The sequence below is a fragment of the Bubalus kerabau genome, chromosome 13 (genome assembly GCF_029407905.1).
Source record: "Bubalus kerabau isolate K-KA32 ecotype Philippines breed swamp buffalo chromosome 13, PCC_UOA_SB_1v2, whole genome shotgun sequence".
Lineage (NCBI taxonomy): Eukaryota > Metazoa > Chordata > Mammalia > Artiodactyla > Bovidae > Bubalus > Bubalus kerabau.
The window spans coordinates 17,116,711-17,142,192 of record NC_073636.1 but is presented as its reverse complement, the minus strand read 5'-3'; the positions used below and the strand labels follow the sequence as shown (position 1 = coordinate 17,142,192).

General features: G+C 39.9%; 1 protein-coding gene across 1 annotated transcript in view; it reads right to left on the bottom strand.

The window, feature by feature from the left end:
• Nucleotides 1-25,482, bottom strand: part of CDC123 (cell division cycle 123) — a 46,184-nt gene that overhangs the window by 8,103 nt on the left and 12,599 nt on the right. The window contains exons 5-10 of the mRNA XM_055543588.1: nt 20,725-20,820; nt 18,345-18,451; nt 8,347-8,395; nt 7,906-7,981; nt 6,112-6,234; nt 5,165-5,193 (exon numbers count right to left, since the gene is read on the bottom strand). Coding sequence (XP_055399563.1) covers nt 5,165-5,193; nt 6,112-6,234; nt 7,906-7,981; nt 8,347-8,395; nt 18,345-18,451; nt 20,725-20,820 — 480 coding nt within the window. The remainder of the gene's footprint in view (nt 1-5,164; nt 5,194-6,111; nt 6,235-7,905; nt 7,982-8,346; nt 8,396-18,344; nt 18,452-20,724; nt 20,821-25,482) is intronic.

The window sequence follows — 25,482 nt, the reverse complement described above, 5'->3', positions numbered from 1 at the left end:
TGAGACACTCAGCATAATTGCACCCTTTTGTTGGTAGTTTTTTCTGTAAATATGTAGCAATTGTGTCTTGGGCAGACATGCGTGTGTAAAATGACAAATGCCTAAGGACCTAGACTGCTGAGCCAGCATTACTAATATCTAGCATTGTTTCTCATCTGTTTTCAAGGAAAAGTTTAAGAAAGACAAAGCTAAATTTTATTAGGACTGGCTGCAAACTAGAAAGTTTGATGTGGCAAAGAACCACTATGGGAAGTTTCCACCATGCACCATTTGGCCATGTTTCCTGGTTCACACAATCCCTAGCAGCAATTCTGCTGCAATTCCTTCTTGCCACTTGAGTTATATTCTCACTTCGATTTGGTGCCTGCTCCTCCTCGCTTCTCTGACTGTGTGAAATCATGTCTGCCGTCAACCCATTCCTTGGTAGGACAGCAGCTTTGCTTTTTTTGGTCATTACTCAGATGTCTCAATAAGTTGTATGTTATTTTAACAAAATGAGTATTTTCTAAACTTTGAACCCTTTTAACTTGAATTTTTATAACCAGTAAAATCATCTCATTATCAAAAAAGAAAAAAAACTATTGCATCTGTTAGCATCAGAATATTTAGCTCTATAAACTAGAAGTATGCCACACTGTAAAAAAAAAAAAGAAAATCACCGCTGTTAGGACTGACAGCTGGCAGAATGTGTTCTGTAGTTTGGAAGCCATCCTCTAGTTTAAAGAAAAACAGACCAGCTGGAATCAGGCATAAAACCATCAAGATGAGGTTTTTACACCCATAACATGTTTTTTATGTCACACCTCAGGAACAAGACATCCTGAGAAACTGTATTTAGGCAACCTATCAGGTAGGAGTGGTCACATCGACCTTCCTAATATCTACCAACTGACCTACCCCGACTACCCCACCATTCACCTAAATGAAACTCTACACACCAAACACCGTGCTACTCATGGGGGCATAAAAGTCAGTAACAGAGAGTCTGCTCCCTGAAAGAGTTCTGTCCAGACCAGGACACGTATACACACGCGTACACCGGTACATGTTCACCACAGCACAATACAGAAAAGACTACAAACAAGCTAAGCATTCATCCACAGGGAAATGATTCATCAAACCATATAGCACATCCACATAATCAAATACTGTGTCCTTTAAGAAACCAGAAAGTTCTCCAAGATACACTGCTTTTAAAAAGTACAAAAAGCAAGGTGCAAGTGCTTTATCATATGCTAACCCATGTGTTAGTAAACAAAGCTAGTGGAGGTGATGGAATTCCAGTTGAGCTTTTTAAATCCTAAAAGATGACGCTGTGAAAGTGCTGCACTCAATATGCCAGCAAATTTGGAAAACTCAGCAGTGGCCTCAGAACTGGAAAAGGTCAGTTTTCATTCCAATCCCAAAGAAAGGCAATGCCAAAGACTGTTCAAACTACGGCACAACTGTACTCATCTCACACGCTAGCAAAGTAATGCTCAAAATTTTCCAAGTCAGGCTTCAACAGTACGTGAACCGTGAACTTCCAGATGTTCAAGCTGGGTTTAGAAAAGGCAGAGGAACCAGAGATCAAATTGCCAACATCCGTTGGATTATTGAAAAAGCAAGAGAATTCCAGAAAGACATCTACTTCTGCTTTATTGACTATACCAAAGCCTTTGACTGTGTGGATCAGAACAAACTGTGGAAAATTCTTCAAGAGATGGGAATACCAGACAGACCATGTTACCTGCCTCCTGAGAAATCTGTATGCAGGTCAAGAAGCAACAGTCAAAACCGGACATGGAACAACAAACTGGTTCCAAATAGGAAAAGGAGTACCTCAAGGCTGTATATTGTCTCCCTGCATAACTTATATGCAGAGTACGTCATGAGAAATGCTGGGCTGGATGAAGCACAAGCTGGAATCAAGATTGCTGGAAGAAATATCAATAACCTCAGATATGCAGATGACACCACCTTTATGGCAGAAAGTGAAGAGGAACTAAAAAACCTCTTGATGAAAGTGAAAAAGCTGGCTTAAAACTCAACATTCAAAAAATGAAGATCATGGCATCTAGTCCCATCAGTTCATGGCAAATAGATGGGGAAACAGTGGAAACAGTGACAGACTTTATTTTCTTGGGCTCCAAAATCACTGCAGATGGTGACTACAGCCATGAAATTACAAGACGCTTGCTCCTTGGAAGAAAAGCTATGACCAACCTAGACAGCATATTAAAAAGCAGATATTACTTTGCCAACAAAGGTCCATCTAGTCAAAGCTGTAGTTTTTCTAGTAGTCATGTATGGGTGTGAGAGTTGGACTATAAAGAAAGCTGAGCACCAAAGAATTGATGCTTTTGAACTGTGGTGCTGGAGAAGACTCTTGAGAGTCCCTTGGACTGCAAGGAGATTGAACTCATCCATCCTAAAGGAAATCAGTCCTGAATATTCACTGGAGGGAGTGATGCTGAAACCGAAGCTCCAATACTTTGGCCACCTGATGCAAGAACTGACTCATTGGAAAAGACCCTGATGTTGGGAAAGATTGAAGGCAGGAGGAGAAGGGGACGACAGAGGATGAGATGGATGGATGGCATCCTGACTCAATGGACATGAGTTTGAGCAGGCTCTGTGTGTTGGTGATGGACAGAGAAACCTGGCGTGCTACAGTCCATGGGGTCATGGAGAATCAGACACAACCAAGCGACTAAACTCAACTGAACTCTTGTGTAAAGAAAGATGGGGAAAAATAAGTATGCTGCTTGTTTTTGCATCAAGAAATACTGGAAGGATACATAAGAAATTAACAATCTAGAATGCAGAGGCAGAAGGGTTAGAATCAGACCTTCCATGTATATTTTCAAAGCAATAGCATTAATAAGCTTAATCTAACGAATGTCAACAGAATACTTTGCACTTTAGATATTGTACTTTCTTTCTCAATCATAAATAAAACAGAAGCAAAAAAGTGATTAGGCTGCAGATTCATTCTGAACAATATCAAACACTAGATCATATTTATCCCAAAAAGCAAGAAAGTTAATAACAAGAAAATAACCCAAATCCTTTTTCAAATATCTAAAGTAGTTACTCTAAAGTCTAGTTATGCATTATCATCACTTGTGGAGCTTCTTAAAATACACATTCCAAGGCCTCATCCCAGACCTCCCGCATGGGGGCAGGAGCCATGGTTCTGACACGTAGAGCGGTTAGACTCTCTCAGCACCGAGTCCACCTGTCCAGCAACTGTTCTGACAGGCATGCAGGGTCGCCAAGCCCAGACACACTCCACTTGTACTTCAGATCAGAGATCACCATAAAAAGAGTCAGTTTTCTCCCAAGAATAGCCATAAATCCTGCATTCCAGACAGTGTCTGAGACGGTGACTCAAGTGCCATTGATTGAAAGCAAATGAATTTCACATCACGGCCAGCATCTCTTCTCAGAGACCGTCAGGATGTTTACACTGGCCTGGTTCCCACTTTAAAGGCACGCAACTGCTTTTGGTGCTGTCAGATCACAGCCGTAATTACTTACATCCATGTCCCACTTCACTTAAGACATTCATATAACTGTCTCACCAAGTCACACGTCTGCACTGACCTGCTGGCCCTACTGAACCACAGCAGACCTGGACATGTGCTGGGGAAGTACTGAGACTGCATTAGAACATAACGGCTTCAGACTGAACCTCTGTAAAATGGGAACAAACAGCACATACCCCACAGTGTTGCATGGACTAAGGGAGACAATTAAATAAGAGTCAAGCTCTTCTGAGCTGCACATTCAGGACAATGGGCTCAGTTTCCTCCCTCACTGATTTGATCCACGCCAATCCTGGAATGCTTTAGTCTCGAAGATAAGCTCCTTGATGGTCTTGAGATCACCCAGATGGAAGCTGCTTGTTAGAAGCACAGCATCTAACACCTGACAGGCTCTGGATAAACCGTGGTCTGTGAGTGACTGGACGTGGCTGGCATATGGTTGTTAGAAGCTGAGACTGGCCCCCAGGTTCCTGTCCGCTCTACCCTGCCAGCTCCCCATCCTTTCTCTAAGGTTTGCTTCCAATTCTGCCAAGTAGCATCCCTCTTTTGTACCACATGTCAATTTATAGGTCCTCTTTCTTTCTCTTTTTTAATAGCTCCTCTTTCTAATTCTTAACAGATGCCATCAACGTTCAAGACAGGTGAAAACAGAGTAAATGATACCTTTGGCTTGAAAGAGGTGAGTCAATGGTTAACAGTTACCTTGGGTCATGAACATATGGGCCCCATCCTTTTGTCCAAGAAATGACTGAAAGGTATCACAAGCATCACTACGATTAGGTGATACAAGTGTGGAGAGGGAAGGAGAAAAATTTGAGCAACGCTGAGGAAATATATGGGCCACATATTTAGAAAACACACCTGCTGTCCTCTTAAGAGCTAAGCTGTTAAAGCACTGTCACAGGACACCTAGTGACACAAAGTTCTCTGAAATGACTGCATGTCTTGATAGTGAAATCTCTGCTGCAGGATTTATTAGGTCTGGTTTTTGCTATTCATTACAGAAGTTTCCATCTTTAAGATTACAAAATAAATACAAACTACTCAATTCCTCATCTTCGTGAAAGTGTTAGTCGCTCAGTTTTGTCTGACTCCTTGCGACCCCATGGACTACAGCCCATCAAGCTCCTCTGTCCATGGGATTCTCCAGGCAAGAATACCAGAGTGGGTTGCCATTTCCTTCTCCAGGGGGTCTTCCCAACCCAGGGATTGAACCAAGGTCTCCTGCATTGCAGGCAGATTCTTTACTGTCTGAGCCACCAGACTCAAATCATGCTAAGGGCCTTTCAGGTAACCGAAAATAATTATCTAAATAGCCAATGACAAGTTCCTGGCCACACTGAAGAGTGAAAACGGAACTGTTTTAAGCAGGCCCAGACTCCTGACTAAAGAGGAAAGGAGGGGGACACAGGGTGGCCTTGGCCATCTGTTAAATGAATAACTCCTGAACTTGTGACATGTAATGATGGGAGATATCATGTCTCCTAGTGTTAAGGATATTTTAAGGGGACAGTCTTGACCACTGTGAATTTCAATCACCTTAGTTGCCTTGGGAAAAGACTTTTTGAGCAGTGAGCGCTTCACATAGAGAATGCCTATGTGTTTAGAGTATATCAAATATCAAGTTTACTTACCCTACTGTCTCTGTATATATCGAATACAACTGCAAAGGATAAAAAACTCAGAGTTAGTAATGAACTACTATTTGCATGATCAAAGCCTCCTTTTGATAATTAAAATGCATTTTATTATCAGTTACTCAAACAGCAGAATATATTTAGCTTTGAGGACTTCATGCTTCTGCCTCTCAAAACTTCAAACATAAAAAGGCATCCTGCAGTGTTTTACTTAATGTAATTTTGCTTTCCTTTTCTCTGTCCTCAGCCATAATCCCTTATATTTAAAAATTCAAAAACATAAATGAATAAAAATTCAAACCAAACACCAACACCGTCTCAACCAACTCACCATTAGAGACAGGTGATCTGTCACTGTGAAAGGAGACCATTTACTATCTGATGGAGAATAAAATAGGGAAAACCTGCATTACGAAAGCACAAAACCTAAGCATACTCAGGGCACAAGTCATCCTTTTTAAAGTCAAATCTGCCACAGGCACCAGGCTTGGCAAGTAGAAAAACGTCAACCAGGGCAGATATAACCTGACAACGCATGAATACTCTGTCTCATAGCCAATATACTTTCAGTTCTTTAAAACACAAGTGATTACTTTGCAACTGGTGCTATCTGATCACTCAAATAAAAAAAATCTAGAAAGGTAGATCAGTCAACTAGCTAATTTAGTCCTAATAACAGAAGCGTTTGGTTCTCTGTAGACAGACCCTTTGAAATGTGTAGAAAATATCTCAAATGACAGGACAGAGAAATTATCTCAGTCTTAAAAAGGGATTCTGGTTAAATAAGGTAAAATTAACATACAAACCCATCAGTACTATCATAATATAGTAAAATGATGAAAAACACAGTGCTTCGAATCCAGTTTTAAAATATACCCCACCATGAAATGAGGTCCAATAACATTATGCATTTCATTTCACTAGGTCAATAAAAAGATACTCACAATCTTCATCTAAGAATTTATACTGTATGTGTTTCTTGAAAAAATCTTGTATGCATCTGCAAATCTCTTCTTTTTGTTTAGAAATATGATCATAATATTGTGTGTAGTCCCTCTGAGAAATACCTGATGAGAAAATATTTTATATTCTGTTGTTACACAATATTCTTTTCAAAAACACCAAAATGTGATTTTAAACCTCTTTCTTAGGGAACCATTAAAGTAGATCAGAAGACCAATCAGATGAATGGAATCACACAATAGTCAGCATTTTATATAAAGCTTATCAGCTGTAAAGGTTCCTAAGGCCAGGTGAGCCCTAAAATTCCATAGTGCCATGCTTACTTCAGAAACGGCAGTTATTTTTATTTAGTACAATGGGTAGAATTCAAAGTTATAAAAATGTTTACTACGTAAAAAGTGAAAGAAGCGATTTTAAACGTACCCACATAGTCTAACTGCTGCTGCTTTGATATTTCCAATGGCCTCTCTAAAAACTGGCCTTCTTTTCACTTTCTTTGGGAAAATGTGAAACAGCCCTCACCACGTCTTCCATTTTCATACTGCATCTCACAGAAGCATCTAGAAGTAGCATTTTCCTTGTTCATACATGCTGTCCTTCCTTCACAAGCCTCATGTTTCAAATCATGGAAAAGTAAACATTCCTTTCCTCAGAGTGACTTGCTGCCATTATTCAAAACACACTAAAGGGAGCATTCTAAGAACTCCTTCAATCGCCCTAGGACTAGGAGAAAGTTCTCTTCTCTGATGAAACGCCTCCAGCTAAGTACCTCTTCCTTAGCTGTACTTAGGATTTTGGTGTTTCCTTCAGGGATACATAACGATACATTAAATCCAAACACACCCAGGGTTAAGTTAAACGTGGACATCTCATTCGATAAATAAATAGTGTGGATCTGATTTTGTTCAAATCACACTCTTCGTGGTTGAAGGTCAATTTTACCTCATGGAAAACGTGCTTAGACAAAATAAGGGCAAATTAGCTTCAATATTTAACTTGAATAGATCACAGCAGATAAAATGATAGCCTGAGAGCAAAGAAAATGGGTGGCTTTTACAGTAATGCCCTTCTTTGTTCACATGTTTTCTCTTCCTAGGATAATAAACACTGCTTCAATAATATAAGTAAAGGTTCAAAAACTGGGCTTTTTAACGACAATTAAAATCAGCCATGTACTGTGAGTAGCACTTAGGCCAGCCCCAGAGAGAAAGCAGGTACACGTATCCTAAGTGGGATCAGCACAGGCCACTGCTTTCACTGCTGGAATCCAGACAGACATGATTCATCGAGACTGTCTTCTGTGGACACAGAATCTGGCCCGAGGACCCTTGTCAACACAGCATTCCAGACAGTCAGTGCCCATTGGCTAGAGGCAGCATCTGAGATAAAAACTGATTGCTACCCTTGACTTGGAGAAGGCAATGGCACCCCACTCCAGTACTCTTGCCTGGAAAATCCCATGGATGGAGGAGCCTGGTGGGCTGCAGTCCATGGGGTCGCTAGGAGTCAGACATGACTGAGCGACTTCACTTGCACTTTTCACTTTCATGCATTGGAGAAGGAAATGGAAACCCACTCCAGTGTTCTTGCCTGGAGAATCCCAGGGATGGGGAAGCCTGGTGGGCTGCCGTCTGTGGGGTTGCACAGAGTCGGACACGACTACAGCGACTTAGCATAGCATAGCATACCCTTGACTTAATTACTAATAATCTATTTCCATCAAATGCTTGTCTTTTAACAATTAAAAGGTTTAAAAGAAAGAAAGAAAACCTCACCAATAAGCTTATTTTCCTTGACAAAACATCGGAACTCGGCCCCAGGAATTAATTCACACCATTTTCGAAGAACAAGCTGCAGACAAAGGGAAACACGTAACACAACAGTGTAAAAAGACAGGATATTTACCAGGCTGATACACAACTTTATGTGGAGGCTGCGTCTTAACAACTGCCATTATCAAGTGTTTTTTTTTTTAAAGAAGGCATAAAACATTCTTGACATGAGACGTAGAGAACAGAGCTATGATCTATTAGTCTAACAGAACTGTTAAAACTCTTCATGACAAAATGCATCTTTATAATTTATTTATCATTTTGGGAGTTCTGACATAACATATAACTCAAAAGATGATCAAGTCAAATCATATTACTGCTGGGCCATAAGTTACCCTATAATTTATATCAATTTTATCAAGATTTTAAAGAAAAGATTCTTACCTCATATTCCATACATGGATCTGGAGAATCATCAGTACAATGAATAAATCTTTGAGGGGAAAGAAAGGCAATTAAATCTTTATTTTATGGTATCACTTTATGCAAACATATTATTTATATTTAAAGGGAGAGGAAGGTTTTAGGAAAAACATGAATTAGGAGATTAATTCAAATTCAATGAACATTTATAAAGCACCATTCAATGTCAGGCGTTAGCCTAAGCACCCTGAATTGTTATTTCATTTGTCCTCAAAACCACCATATGAGCTACTATAATCTCTGCTTTTCTGTTAAAAAAAAAAAAGGAAAAAGCTAAAACCCAGAAAAGAGCACACTGAGTGACAAGCCAGGACCATAACGCAAACTAACTCCTGACTCCAAATGGGGGTGACGGCACTGTGTTTTATTTCTCATTGTCTTCTTTGCCACATTAACTAGAACCAGAACCTAGTTCTCTGCTGATATTAACTCTGCCACCTAAAGCCACGCAACATTCATCTAATCCTTTTCCCACATCCCATGTAAAAAGCATTCCTCCATTAAATATATCGCTTCTTCCTCTAAAAACCCTCAGTTTCATGGACAATTTTTTATATTCTTTATTAAATGCCCACCTATGCCAGGGGCGGGTAAGGTACTGGAAACATTAAAATGAGGTGAGTCCCTTGTCCTTTAGGAGGTTAGTCTGGTGAGGAGAACCTAACAAGCAGACCAAGAATGTCAAAACTCAGGCTTTAGGATATCACAGTGGCAGTGGTGCAGAGAGCCTGGGGGAAGGGATGTTTAGCAAGTTAGTGCTAAGTCATGTCTGACTCTTTGTTACCTCATGAACTGTAGCTGGCCAGGTTCCTCTATCCACGGGATTTCCCAGGCAAGAATACTGCAGCTGAGTTGTCATTTCCTTCTCCAGGGCATCTTCCCAAGCCAGGGATCAGACCCGCATCTCCTGCATTGGCAGGCGGATTCTTTACAACTGAGCCAACTGGAAAGCCCTTCAGTTCAGTTCAGTTCAGTCGCTCAGTCGTGTTCGACTCTTTGCGACCCCATGAATCGCAGCACGCCAGGCCTCCCTGTCCATCACCAACTCCCGGAGTTCACCCAGACTCACGTCCATCGAGTCAGTGATGCCATCCAGCCATCTCATCCTATGTCTTCCCCTTCTCCTCCTGCCCCCAATCCCTCCCAGCATCAGAGTCTTTTCCAATGAGTCAACTCTTCACATGAGGCGGCCAAAGTACTGGGGCTTCAGCTTCAGCATCATTCCCTCCAAATCCCAGGGCTGATCTCCTTCAGAATGGACTGGTTGGATCTCCTTGCAGTCCAAGGGACTCTCAAGAGTCTTCTCCAACACCACAGTTCAAAACCATCAATTCTTCGGCGCTCAGCCTTCTTCACAGTCCAACTATCACATCCATACATGACCACTGGAAAAACCATAGCCTTGACTAGACGGACCTTTGTTGGCAAAGTAATGTCTCTGCTTTTGAATACACTGTCTGGGTTGGTCATAACTTTCCTTCCAAGGAGTAAGCGTCTTTTAATTTCATGGCCACAGTCACCATCTGCAGTGATTTTGGAGCCCAGAAAAATAAAGTCTGACACTGTTTCCACTGTTTCCCCATCTATTTCCCATGAAGTGATGGGACCGGATGCCATGATCTTCGTTTTCTGAATGTTGAGCTTTAAGCCAACTTTTTCACTCTCCACTTTCACTTTCATCAAGAGGCTTTTTAGTTCCTCTTCACTTTCTGCCATAAGGGTGGTGTCATCTGCATACCTGAGGTTATTGATATTTCTCCCAGCAATCTTGATTCCAGCTCCAGCTTGTGTTTCTTCCAGTCCAGCGTTTCTCATGATGTACTCTGCAGAGAAGTTCAATAAGCAGGGTGACAATATACAGCCTTGACGTACTCCTTTTCCTATTTGGAACCAGTCTGTTGTTCCATGTCCAGTTCTAACTGTTGCTTCCTGACCTGCATACAAATTTCTCAAGAGGCAGATCAGGTGGTCTGGTATTCCCATCTCTTTCAGAATTTTCCACAGTTTATTGTGATCCACACAGTCAAAGGCTTTGGCATAGTCAATAAAGCAGACGTAGATGTTTTTCTGGAACTCTCTTGCTTTTTCCATGATCCAGCGGATGTTGGCAATTTGATCTCTGGTTCCTCTGCCTTTTCTAAAACCAGCTTGAACATCAGGAAGTTCACGGTTCACATATTGCTGAAGCCTGGCTTGGAGAATTTTGAGCATTACTTTACTAGCGTGTGAGATGAGTGCAATTGTGTGGTAGTTTGAGCATTCTTTGGCATTGCCTTTCTTTGGGATTGGAATGAAAACGGACCTTTTCCAGTCCTGTGGCCACTGCTGAGTTTTCCAAATTTGCTGGCAGATTGAGTGCAGCACTTTCACAGCATCATCTTTCAGGATTTGGAATAGCTCAACTGGAATTCCATCACCTCCACTAGCTTTGTTCGTAGTGATGCTTTCTAAGGCCCACTTGACTTCACATTCCAGGATGTCTGGCTCTAGGTCAGTGATCACACCATCGTGATTATCTGGGTCGTGAAGATCTTTTTTGTACAGTTCTTCTGTGTATTCTTGCCCTCTCTTCTTAATATCTTCTGCTTCTGTTAGATCCATACCATTTCTGTCCTTTATCGAGCCCATCTTTGCATGAAATGTTCCCTTGGTATCTCTAATTTTCTTGAAGAGATCTCTAGTCTTTCGCATTCTGCTGTTTTCCTCTATTTCTTTGCATTGATCGCTGAAGAAGGCTTTCTTATCTCTTCTTGCTATTCTTTGGAACTCTGCATTCAGATGTTTATATCTTTCCTTTTCTCCTTTGCTTTTCGCTTCTCTTCTTTTCACAGCTATTTGTAAGGCCTCCCCAGACAGCCATTTTGCTTTTTTGCATTTCTTTTCCATGGGGATGGTCTTGGTCTTGGTCGTAGAAAGCCCTTACTACCATTTTAATTGTCCTAAAAATTGTTATTATTTATTTATTTAGCTGTGCCAGGTCTTAGAATTGCAGCATGTGGGATCTTTCACTTGAAGCAAGCAGAATCTTTAGTTGTGGCACACGACCTCTTAGCTGTGGCATGTGGGATCTAATTTCCTGATCAGGGATCAAACCTGGGCCCCCTGCATTGGGGGTGCAGAGTCTTAGCCACTGTACCACCAGGGAAATCCTACCATTTTAATTTCTGAAATTTGATTTTAACCATGTTGATGGTTTTTATAAGTCTAATAACAGAGAATAGTAGTTAATTCATTACTTTATAAAGAACAGGTAGGATTAATGTTCTCTAAGGTGGCTCAGAAGGTAAACAATCTGCCTGCAATGTGGGAAACCCAGGTTTGACCCCAGGGTTGGGAAGATTCCCCTGGAGAAGGGAATGGCAACCCACTCCAGTATTCTTGCCTGGATTCCATGGACAGAGAGGAGCCTGGTAGGCCGCAGTTCACGGGGTCGCAAAGAGTTGGACACGACTGAGTTACTAACACACACACATACAAATTAAGGTTCTATAATATACCTGTTTTTAAAATTCTACAAGAAAACCAAAAGGAACACTTCCAAAATACAAGTCTTCATTATCTAAATTTTTTAATGCTTCTATTTTCCTACAAATATTGATTTCAACCTTTGGTTACTCCTCATTTGTTACTTTAAAATAAGTTAACATTTCAATACAGGCTTGCATCCTACAATCCTGTAACATTATTTTTTAACTGGTGATTGGTTTAACATTTAACATTATTTAAAAACCTTGAGTAGTTTCAGAAGGTAGACATGAGAACATATGTTTGCATGAGATTACTGTGCAAGGCTTTTTCTTATTAAGATGATTAACCAGATGACCAAGTACAATTTCTGAAAGGAGAGGTAAGTGTGCAGCCATCTAATTTAAGACCGCATGTGAAGGTCAGCAATAACATTTTCAGGAGCTCATATGAAAACCTGTAAAAAATATTGCATATGAATATCTAAATTCCTTTTATATTCTGGAAGAAGTAGGTTTAAAAAGTAAAAATCTATTAAGATGGAGTATTAGCAACACCTGAATGTTTACAATCCTTACACAAATTATCAGTCTAAAAATTACAGGTCCCAATGAAAAAAGGAAAAGAAACAAATCCTTAAATCAAGCAAGGCTGCTTACTACACTGAGACTCCTAGAAGAAACAATACAAACAGAAATACAGAAGAAACAATACTAGCATGAGTATCCTAACAAAAACAATAAAATATCTTCAATCACACAAAATATAAAAATATCTGTATTATTCCCTTAATTAACTAAACCAAGAACATAGATGATCCAAAAACTTGCATCTATAATACAGGGGAAAAAAACCCTGATTCTCTCATTTCCAAAAATAAGTTTCATATTTGCAAAAAAAAAAAAGCAGGACCCCAGAAATAACAGCAAGTCACTGATCAAGGAAAGCAAGTTACAGAGAAAAAACATTGAATTGTTCAATCTACTTTAGCTTTTGTCTCTATGAACATAATTTAAAAGTCATGGTAAGAACTAGTGTAAATTCTCAAATCCCAACTCAGTATATAATGTAAAATTATATAACATGTTATAAATTTGTGAGCAAAAGCCAAGAAATATGTCATATACCTAACACTTCCACTGTGTTAACCAATACATGTAAATAACACTTGGAAAATTTGTCTGAATTATGAAAAAACATGAAATCATTTGTGATCACTTTGGAATCTGGGCACCTGTTACAGAGTTCCTCAAGTTAGACCTGAAATGAGTCTGGGTCCAGACAGATCAGGGTCCCACATAAAGGAGAAACAATCCAGGCACGTGTTATACTTTCTTCTCCACCCGCCAGGACTCAGGCCCTCAGAGAAAGAACTGATGAAACAAGCTTCCTGTCGAGAAATCTGCTGACAGTTCTACTGCTGTTTCTCTACAAAATTTGCCTTTGCTCTCCGGTTGTTTTTAAGAACTCCTTTTGTCTCTAGTGCTCTGCAGTTACACTAGTCAAATGCTGTGAGTTCTCTAGAGCAGGCCAGTCAATGTGGCAGGAAAGAAGGAAAGAGAAATCATACAGTCAGTCAACCGGGAGAACAGTAACTGTGTGAACTGACTCTAGACAACTCAGGTATTGACTAAATCCACTGGCTGAGATCAAAATTTTATTATTTTCATAAGAGAAGACATCATCATTAAAGTTTTATGGGTGGCAGTACACAAAATCACGAATACTTTAAAGTGGAAGACCGCCTAGCTATTTTACTAGGGCACAATCCTCATTCGTAAGCTTCCCTAAAACACTGGGAGATTACAACGTTATACGTCACAGAAAATAACCCTTGAATATCAGGAAAAAAAATTATGCCAAGGATAGAAATAAAAGAGAAAACATAGCACCCAGGGAAAATTAAGCACCAAAGTGGCAGTGCTGACGATTTTACTGCTCATCAGGATCCAAAATAAGAGTTTAGGTACAGAGACTCCATTGCTTTAGGTCACACTGGTGGTAGAAAAGCAAAGACAAAAAATGTTACTAAATTAAGGGAGACTGGGTGTGTTCATTCGAATTATCATAAATTCTTCTTCAAAAAGAGATAAAATATGTTATCTAAAATTGTAACAATCTAACATTGTCAATCAGCCATACTTAAATTTTAAAAATACAATAAAATAAAAAAATACAATAAGAGCGGTATAAAGTGGAAAAATTGTCACCTAAATCAGTTCAGTTCAGTCACTCAGTCATGTCTGACTCTTTGTGACCCCATGAACCGTCGCATGCCAGGCCTCCCTGTCCATCACCAACTCCCAGAGTTTATCCAAGCTTATGTCCATTGAGTCGGTGATGCCATCCAACCATCTCATCCTCTCTTGTCCCCTTCTCCTCCTGCCCTCAATCTTTCCCAGCATGAGGGTCTTTTCAAATGAGTCAGCTCTTCGCATGAGGTGGCCAAAGTACTGGAGTTTCAGCTTCAACATCAGTCCTTCCAATGAATACCTAGGACTGATCTCCTTCAGAATGGACTGGTTGGGTCTCCCTGCAGTTCAAGGGACTCTCAAGAGTCTTCTCCAACACCACAGTTCAAAGCATAAATTCTTCTGTGCTCAGCTTTCTTTATAGTCCAACTCTCACATCCATACATGACCACTGGAAAAACCATAGCCTTGACTAGACGGACCTTTGTTGACAAAGTAATGTCTCTGCTTTTTAATATGCTGTCACCTAAATAAATGGGCCTAAAAAAATTATAAGGTATAGGTTCTGTTAAGACTAACTTGGGCAGAAAGTTTTACTCCTGAAACTACTTGCTGCTGAATTTTAGGGTTAATAACCAGTTCCAATAATCTTAAGAACAAAATGTATAAAAATTATGCTGATTATAACTGAGCTTAAATTACTAAGAGAAGTGAACTTTCCTGACCTCTAGTAACTCTTCCTTCCTTAGTCATGCATGACCTTCTCAGAGAAACAATTAATGGAATAATTTTTTCACTCACTCAGCCCTTTCTTCTACATGCCAACTGAATACCAGATTTTTCTTTCTTGCCTTGGTCTACTGAAGTGACACCCCTATCAGTAAAATAATTAGTGAAAGCAGCTTTCTGACTCAACAAGCCTAATCACAAAGAATGTTTATATCTGGTCAAATAATTCACTCAGCAAGTACAATGTGACAGATGATGCTGTGTCACATTTTAACTTCCACTTTCAAAGCTTCTTGTACACAGTAACCATTTGACTAACAGGAAAAATAAGAGTGTACTTACTATTCCATGTCAATTACAATGGTGAGAGACAGTCCTGGTCGTCTACCCTCTAGCTGTTCCCAACCCTCATCCTTGCTAACGGAACTGCGGCTGTTCAGCTGAGGACGTGTGGTCCTCTGGCACCCCGGGGTGCACGTGTACAGCTAACCGCAAAGTCCTTGAGCTGAGGGCCCACACCTGCAGCACCAGCGTCACCTGGGAACGTGTCAGAACTTACTTTCTTGGGCCCCAAGGCCAGCCTAGTGAATTGGAAACTTGGGAGGTGGGGACCAGCAAGCTGTGTTTTACCAAATTCTCCAGATGACTCTGATCCAAGCTGAAGCTGGAGAGCCTCTGTTCTAAACCAATCACGGCATCTCTGTTCCCTCTGCCAACAACTGGATGAGGCTGAGTAACTGTGTGACCGTGAGCTATCAGGAAGTCTCAGGGAAGGTTCCAGACTGCTTTACTTGCTCACAGACAGAGAAGAACGAGAGGAAACAGAAGCACCCCTCCTATTTTCGATTAAGATATTGTCATCTTCATACCATACCTGCAGAACAGCAGCTACCTTGTAACCATTCTGTGATGTTGGGTGATAAACCCAAACATCAAGCCAGTAAGCCAAGGGCGACAGAGGGAAAGACTGAAAGAGCCTGGTCCCTGCTGGCCCTGACGAGCTGCTGACAAGCCTTGAAATATTCCATCTCCAGACTCCCTGTTAAATAATGTATTTTTTAAAAACCCTGTGTGAGAACTCTTTCTGGTTGGCTTTCTGTTAACCTGTAAATGTAACTATGACATCCTTGTTTCTTCTGTTGAAGCAAGCTCCCAAAGAGTGTAATGTTATATAATTTTCATAATGTTATATAATTCTACACATATAATTATATACTATAATATTCCTTCTTAGATTCTATAATATTTTACTTTGAAATATTTTAGAAAAGAAGGAATTTATAACTTCATCAAATGAAAACACAGAGAACATTTAGAATGACATTATTGAAATTACATTCTGGTTTTGGTTCTATGAACTATGGGGATAAATTACTGAACAGTTTTGGGCCTCAACTTTCTAAATGATGAAAGGTCAAATTAAATCGCTGATAAGATCTTGTCCTACTTAAAGATTATACTCTTTAATTTTTAAGGGGTCTGGAAAGACCTCTATGACCAAAGTTCACCCGTACTGACCCAATCAATAGGGATTTTTCTAGACTGATAGGACTTAACGAATTGTTACACAAGTGACGACTGACCAAGAATTCTGGAAGTGCTGCCTGTCTCAAAGTCCAGCGCTTGCTATCTGTCCTGCCAACCCGAACTATTCACACAGGGAGAGGGATGGTATTCTGCAGATAAACACTCCAAACACAGGGCCTCAAATGCACCTGCTGATTTAACCTCTTCCCCATGCAAAAGTCAAAAAGCAGAAAACACAAAATGACTGGTATTTCTACCCTTCACTGGAGTCATAGCTAAATTCGCCTAAGATAAAAGGAGAGGTGTGCTAAGGGAAGCCAGTAGGTCACTGGACTGCAAAGATGGTTTTAAACACCATCAGCCACAGAGCATTAAAAGCAGTTTATATTCTGTAGAAAGGAAATGATGTCCTTATATATTCATTGTAACTAATAGCAAATGTGCATAAAAATCCATATCCAGTGAATTAACAGGTACAGAGTACTTCTGATGCAATACATTACAAGGCCTCTTTACAAAAGCATTTGATGACAAAAAGCTCTACGATGGCAAAAAACCCCTGAAAGCCACAACATCTTCTAAACAGAGGGTATCTTTCAGAATGAAAATGCTGCCCATCACCCCTAAAACAAACACCTTATCACACCTGTGCCAACACAACCAAAAAAGGTTGACACCTAAATATCACAATAACATAGTTTTTTCTGTAAATGAACCAGAAAAATCAATACAGCTAAACTCCTTTTACAATGAATTGGCAATACGATCATACTCACTTATTAGTACTTAACTTCGCTTTCTTTAACATAGTACTAAAACCATATGCCCGAGCTTCAGAACCAGACGTAAAAGAGATGATGCACAACTGACTTGTAGGGAATGTTTTTTTTTCAAGCCAGGCTGCTCTTCAAAAAAAGATTTGAGGCTAACGGGATGAATTAGCAAACTGAACTGGGCAAGATGTGGCAGCACACACAATATTTCCACCTGTGTATCTACTTAGTTTCTAGATTTTCTGATATGCTTTATCTTAGAGATTAAAGATTAGTTGAGATTTGGGGTTTAAAAATGAGGTAGGACAAGAAATCTAGAATAACTGCTGTTTGAGAACAGAACAGAAGTATGAAGGGATCAGCTACAGCTCAGCAGTGCCAGGTGTCCAGTCTGCCTACAATGAAGATTAGCTATAGAGTAACTGGCAGAGGGGAGAAAATGCAAGTTCATGTCTAGGAATTTTTTTCTTTTGGCCGCACCACGTGCCTTGTGGGATTTTAATTCCCTGACCAGGGATTGAATCTCAGCCCTCGGCAGTGAGAGCACAGAGTCCTAACCACTGGTTCGCCAGGAAATTTCCCATGTCCAAGAATTTATCCCAAGGAAAAAATCAGAAAAGCACACAAAGATTTAGCTCAAGGATACGCACTGCAGGACTGTATATAAGAAGAGAGAACCAGTGAAATAAATGATGCTATAGCTGTCCAGTGGAATACTCTGAAGGAAGTTTAAAGTAATGATGCATTTAATATTTAATGACATAAAGATTTTTGATATATATTAATGAGTGTAAAAGCAGCCTAGTAAGCAATATGAATTATATGATCCCATTTGTGTTGTAAAAAACTGGAATACAGTTAGAGACAGGTGTATCTATATTAAACCTATGCACAGACAGAACTCTGGAAGTATTACATAAAACCAACTGTGCTGAGATCATGAATCCGCTTACTTCCTGTTTTTGTTTAGCTATAGTTCCTGCTTTTATTTTTCTATGATAAGCATATATTGGCCTTATAATAAGAAAAACATTACCATCATATTTACTGGGAAGAATTCAGAAAGCCCTTGATATCTAGGGATATTCACTGTATAGCATTTGCTGTCAACAGAAAAGAAAGGTTTGCTTTACTAGATCATTTCAGAAAATGAAACAGCCTTGTTATGTGGATCTGTCATGTACAATAGCACTAGAACTAAAGGAATTTCATCTGTAGCACAACTCACAAGCACTGAAAACTACTGATGTAAGAGAACAAGAGACATACTTACGGCTGGGTGAAGTCACGAGTGATGAAATCAGAACTCTTGAACAGCAGGAAGATGTCGCTGAGGGTTTTACATTTCAGAGAACTGTTCATTGCTATCCAGTAGGCATCCTAAAGAATAAAGCACGTGCTACTTAGTATATATTCCAAGTTAGCTGCTATGAATGAAGTTCATAGCCTATATCCAAAATCAATAATGCATGTAACTTCAAGGGTTTGAAGAAAAAATTCAGGTAAGAAATTTTAGCTATACTGTCAAGTGTCAAGTGATGCTTCTAAACAAAGAATAAGGTCACTGTTGCATGACAGACAGTTTTGAAGTGAGATGTTCAGGCCCTCGTCTTGCAGCTTAGGCCCAACACACTGCCCTGTGTCCACCTCACTGATGATGAAAGAAGGGGACACACATCAGAAACGCTGACACTTCAGCAAGAAGATCCAGGTAGAAAGAAGCATCCTGATCAGCTACTAAGAAAACAGAGAGCCTTTCTCTCTTTCTGTTTCTGGAAAGAGATAGCTGAACACTGATGTTTGATGACTGCAGCAGTTAAGACTCATGTCCATCAAAGCTGGGAGAGAGGAGATGACATATTCTGAACCGTTGCAATTTTAAATGGCGCAAGTCTCAAACGTATGAACCAAAGGAAAAAAAAGTAAGAACAGCAGACATAGGAGACACAAACCTCAGTGAAACAAGCCTAAAAATGACAGAATAAGTTATTTTAAGAAATACACTTCTCCCATAGATCAGACACAGGACAGTAATGTAATTTTGAGAAAACTGATGACTGCAAAACAAAAGTGTCCAGTTATCCACACTGCATGAAAGGAAGCAGTGGTACATAGCTGACACTCAGTAAGTAAAAAATAAATGAACAAAGGAATAACTTAAAATCACAAATAATCTACCCATCTTAACTGGAAAGCCTCAAGCCGCCAAAGATCAGCTGTCAAGAATGACCCAATTTACTGCTCATAGATAAACTAAAAATGAGTTCTAATAATTTTTTTTAATAATAACTTCTTTAAATTTTCTCCCAATGAAAAAAGATGATGAACTTTTGGTTAAAGATGATATACTGAACACAAAGATTTAACACCACTGAAACAACAGTATATATACACAGAAAACCATGCAACTGAATAAATAAGACAATTATTAAGTCTAAGGAAGACAAAGTGTTGAATAAGAAAACATAAGCAACACACAGTTTATAGATGTGTACGCAATGTTTGCAAAAATGCAATATGAGAAACAGCTTCCCTGGTGGCTCAGTGGCAAGGAATTCACCTGCCAATGCCGGAGGTGAGGGTTCGATCCCTGGCTTGGGAAGATCCCCTGGAGAAGGAAACGGCAACACACTCCAGTATTCTTGCCTGGAAAGTTCCATGGACGGAGGAGCCTGGTGGGCAACAGTCCACAGGGTCGCAAAGAGTCGGACATGACTGAGCAACAAAGCACAATGAATATGATGGAATCAAGGTGTGCTAGTCCTGTATGAGGACAGTGAACTATAGTACAAAGCAGTGAGAATAAGAGATGAAAAGGTGCTGAACCTTTCTGTCCTAAAGCAGAAAGCTGGTAATAAACGCTTAAGATGGAAGAATAGAGATACTGAGGAAAATAACAAAAGGTGGTACTAAAATATACGCATGCAGTTGCCTCCGAGCAGTGGGAAACAGTGAAGAAAAACAGGCGTCAGGACCGGCTGACTTTTATAGCAAGCGTTCAGAAACTTAAACTATGTATATATGTCACTAATTTCAACAAGTAAAAATAAAAGATTAAGTACAATTTATCATTCATGTTAGAATAAGAAAAGATAAAAGCACACAAAGATGGTTTTCGAAAACACAGATAAGTCTTGAATCCTTCAATGAGCTTTGCTGACATTAAATTGTTTTCTACTGGAATAGAAAAAATGATGAATTTCCCTAGATCTTAACTTAAAAAATCTTATCAATGCAATGTTGAAGCAATAAAACACAATTTAAGAAAACGTCAGTTGATTTGTCAAACCACTCTATTTCTAGATCCCGCAACATTCTAATTTTTATTACTTTTCAATAGAGAAAAATTTCTCTATCAAACTGAAGAGCTGAAGTTTTGAAAAGGGCAGAGGAACATTTTCTGAGATTTCTAGTGTAATGAGCAACACAAGAGGCTGAAGCTGTCAGCTGGCAAAATACAAAGAATTTCACAGGCCCAGGGAAATAAATGCATTGCCAAATCAGGAAAATAAATAACAGGAGGAAAGCAAAAATAAATTCCCTGGTATTTTCCCTAGAATTAGGAATATAATTAGACCTTCGTGGGGATATAAAATGAAATGGAATCACAAGACAATATTCACACAGTGAGAGATTTACAGATGTGCTCCTACCCTTGGGGCACTCCAGTTAAGCTTAGGAAATACACTGCCCCCCAGGGAATTGATCGCTTCCTGGACTTTCGTGGTGAACTCAGGAAATTCTGGTGCCTACAGAGAGAAGGAAGAAATCATTTGGGCAAGTCAGTATCAGCACGATAAATATAGAAAACAAGATTAAAAAACTCAAAGTTCAACACTTCAGGGTATTAAAAATAATTTAGAATACAAATTACTATCAGAATTTCTGAACTCAGCCAAATAAAATCAATGATCAGATAACATTCGTCAGGAAGGGAAAAGAATAACAAGTGCTCAGATGACATTGTCCAAATCAATCAAGCCCCACAAAGCTAAGGAGACTGCTGATCTTTCAAGGTACCTGGGGATGTGAGAAAAGGAATGAACGGTTCTCTTAACACCGACATAAAACCAGTGCCTATTAAATGAAAAGAGATGATGGAATATCACCTGTGCACAGACTCCAATTCTCAGAAGTAATACCTTGCATTTAAAGGACCAGAAGCCTTTCCATTTACAGGAAAAGAACTTACCCCCAAAAGGCTTCAAAAACGAGAAATAAATCATGTGGCTAACTGCATTTAAACATGGCTATTTCCAGACAGGTTTTAATATAAACAAAACTCAAAAATAGGACCTTGGTGAAATTAAAATGTTCTTTCTTTTTTGGTTGATTTAAAACTGATTATTTTATATCAGCAAGTAACCAAAACATTGTACTGTTTCAACCAGGAAATAAGCAGCAATACAGATGTGATGGGACGTAAACGTCACTACGATTATGCTCTTCCTCGAGTCTTCTGTCACCATCAGGAGCACGGGGACAAAAAGTGGAGAAAAGGAGAGAAAGAGAGATGGAAGTGGGGCCTGCAGGAGAGCAAGAATACAAAAAAACGCTGATGCGTTGCAGTCATTTTAGCCCTTTATATCTGCTGCCCCCTAGTGGGCAACTGCAAATACTGAAAGTCCCATCATGACAAGCTCTTCCCTAAGTGGGAAAAAACTAGAATAGGTTACAACAAGCTAATGGGCTTCTCTAGTAGCTCAGCTGGTAAAGAATCTGCCTGCAATACAGGAGACTGTGGTTTGATCCCTGGGTTGGGAAGATCCCCTGGAGAAGAAAATGGCAACCCACTCCAGTATTCTTGCCTAGAGAATTCCACGGACAGAGGAGCCTGGTGGGGTACAGTCCCTGGGATCCCAAAGAGTCCGACATGACTGTGCAACTAACTTTCACTTTCACTTCACTTCAGAATAAGCTAAAGGAGTGGGAGGTACAAACTATTGGGTGTAAGACTACAAGGATATATTATTGTACAACATGAGGAAGAAGGCATTTTTTGTAATAACTAAATGGAGAACCTTTAAAAATTTATTTTAAAACTTTTTAAAATGATTATTATTGTTTCAAGTCATGAAGTTTTAGGATGACTTGTTCTTCAGTCATCATAAACAAACAAACACCAAAAAAAAAAACAAAGGCTTATGCTGATTCCCAAGATCTAGCCCAGTTATGACAAAAAACTGTGACTCAAGGCTGAGAAACAGACCAAAACATGAAAGTTAAAAAAACGGGCAGGTTGTACTTCCTTTCTTTCTGCTGCAGACGCATGTGACTGCTGCAGATATACCCGACCTCCGGAGGTCTGAAGTGTCTTTTAGTTACTTAATTTGACAGCGTGCCACCATCTCCATCTTCTGCATGTCTTCTTCAGCTCGTTGCTACTACTGCTACTGCTAAGTCGCTTCAGTCGGGTCCAACTCTATGACACCCCATAGACGGCAGCCCACCAGGCTCCCCTGTCCCCGGGATTCTCCAGGCAAGAACACTGGAGTGGGTTGCCATTTCCTTCTCCAATGCATGAAAGTGAAAAGTGAAGTCGCTCAGTCATGTCCAACTCTTAGTGGCCTCATGGACTGCAGCCTACCAGGCTCCTCCGTCCATGGGATTTTCCAGGCAATAGTACTGGAGTGGGTTGCCATTGCCTTCTCCTTCTTCAGCTTATATATGTGAAATTAATGTCTTTCAGAGGCTTTCAAAACAAATAAGAGCCTTGAATTTCTTTATCTTCCATTCTCCTCTCCACGGCAAAAGAAATTATGCTTTCTGTTAAGGCAATAATTTCTTTAGAATCCCTTGAAGATGCTGGTTTGGCAACCAAACCAGCTTCATCTATAAACACACTCATCTAAGACCTGCATTAGCTATATTTTCAATAAACGACACAGTTACAAAAATATTAAAACATGAAGGATTTGATCTTCAAAGACAAAACAATTTCATTTTCCCATTGAACTTCACATATAAGGACTGCTTTATATCTCTGTATTACATTTTTTCTTTAAAAGTTATCAGTTCAGTTCAGTTCAGTTGCTCAATCGTGTCCGACTCTTTGCGACCCCATGAACTGCAGCACGCCAGGCCTCCCTGTCCATCACCAACTCCCGGAGTTCACCCAGACTCACGTCCATCGAGTCAGTGATGCCATCCAGCCATCTCATCCTCTGTCGTCCCCTTCTCCTCTTGCCCCCAATCCCTCCCAGCATCCGGGTCTTTTCCAATGAGTCAACTCTTCGCATGAGGTAGCCAAAGTATTGGAATTTCAGCTTTAGCATCATTCCTTCCAAAGAACACCCAGGACTGATCTTCTTTAGAATGGACTGGTTGGATCTCCTTGCAGTCCAAGGGACTCTCAAGAGTCTTCTCCAACACCACAGTTCAAAAGCTTCAATTCTTCGGCGCTCAGCTTTCTTCACAGTCCAACTTTCACATCCATATATGACCACTGGAAAAACCATAGCCTTTCCTAGATGGACCTTTGTTGGCAAAGTAATGTCTCTGCTTTTCAATATGCTATTTAGGTTGGTCATAACTTTCCTTCCAAGGAGTAAGCGTCTTTTAATTTCAAGGCTGCAATCACCATCTGCAGTGATTTTGGAGCCCAGAAAAATAAAGTCTGACACTGTTTCCCCATCTATTTCCCATGAAGTGATGGGATCAGATGCCATGATCTTTGTTTTCTGAATGTTGAGCTTTAAGCCAACTTTTTCACTCTCCTCTTTCACTTTCATCAAGAGGCTTTTTAGTTTCTCTTCACTTTCTGCCATAAGGGTGGTGTCATCTGCATCTCTGAGGTTATTGATATTTTTCCCAGCAATCTTGATTCCAGCTTGTGCTTCTTCCAGTCCAGCGTTTCTCATGATGTACTCTGCATAGAAGTTCAATAAGCAGGGTGACAATATACAGCCTTGATGTACTCCTTTTCCTATTTGGAACCAGTCTGTTGTTCCATGTCCAGTTCTAACTGTTGCTTCCTGCCCTGCATATAGGTTTCTCAAGAGGCAGGTCAGGTGGTCTGGTATTCCCATCTCTTTCCGAATTTTTCAGTTTATTGTGATCCACATAGTCAAAAGCTTTGACATAGTCAATAAAGCAGAAATAGATGTTTTTCTGGAACTCTCTTGCTTTTTCCAGTGGATGTTGGCAATTTGATCTCTGGTTCCTCTGCCTTTTCTAAAACCAGCTCGAACATCTGGAAGTTCACAGTTCACATATTGCTGAAGCCTGGCTTGGAGAATTCTGAGCATTACTTTGACAGCGTGTGAAATGAGTGCAATTGTGCGGTAGTTTGAGCATTCTTTGGCATTGCCTTTCTTTGGGATTATAAGTTATAGGTGTACAATACAGTGATTCACAATTTTTTAGAAGTTTCACTTTGTTGTAATTATTATAAAATACTGGCTATTCTGTATTACATTTTAAAATAAGTGATAAATCCCCTCAAATCCTCAAATTATTCAACTTTAAGAATTTTCTTAAGAACTTTAAGAAATCCTGCAATCAAGATCCTAAAATAAATTTAAATGACAAAAAGTTTATGTATTGCACAGAAAAATTTGTGCTTCAGTGGAAGACTATGTATTGTATACATACAGCACTTTTCTGTGTTACCTGATTCTAGCTGGGTCTGCAAGATGCTTTACAACTTGGTAAATAATAGGTAAGTGAAAACAGTATTTCTTACAGACATGAAAATTCTACTCTGTTTGGTAGAAACCCAGCTGTCTTCTGTCCCTCCTTGAGGGACACATAACCAGCTTTGCCTTGTTTACATAATCATTTTTTTAATGTAAATACAATACATATTTACATATTCCTAATCTATAAATGTGTGTCCTTTGAGTTCTCTTCTGAGCCAGTTATAATGTCTGCCTGGTTCCCTCGTGAGTTAAAGCCTTCAACGTGTGTTAAGTCATGATTCCACCTTTTCCTGAAAATGATTTTTTAATAGATTTAGCTAGTAATAGGATTCTTTTAAGCTCATAGCACAATGAGCTGATTTTAAATACACCTAACTCCTTAGTTGTCTAAGAAACTCTGCTGCTGCTAAGTCACTTCAGTCGTGTCCAACTCTGTGCGACCCCATAGATGGCAGCCCACCAGGCTCCCCCATCCCTGGGATTCTCCAGGCAAGAACACTGGAGTGGGTTGCCATTTCCTTCTCCAATGCGTGAAAGTGAAAAGTGAAAGTGAAGTCATTCATTCGTGTCCGACTCTTCGCGACCCCATGGACTGCAGCCTACCAGGCTCCTCTGTCCATGGGATTTTCTAGACAAGAGTACTGGAGTGGGTTGCCATTGCCTTCTCTGTGTCTAAGAAAAGGTTCATGCTTTAAGTGGGATGAAATCTGCAGTTTAAATCACATCCGTGGACTTTTATGATCCAAACTCACCTATCTTTCCTACTTAACC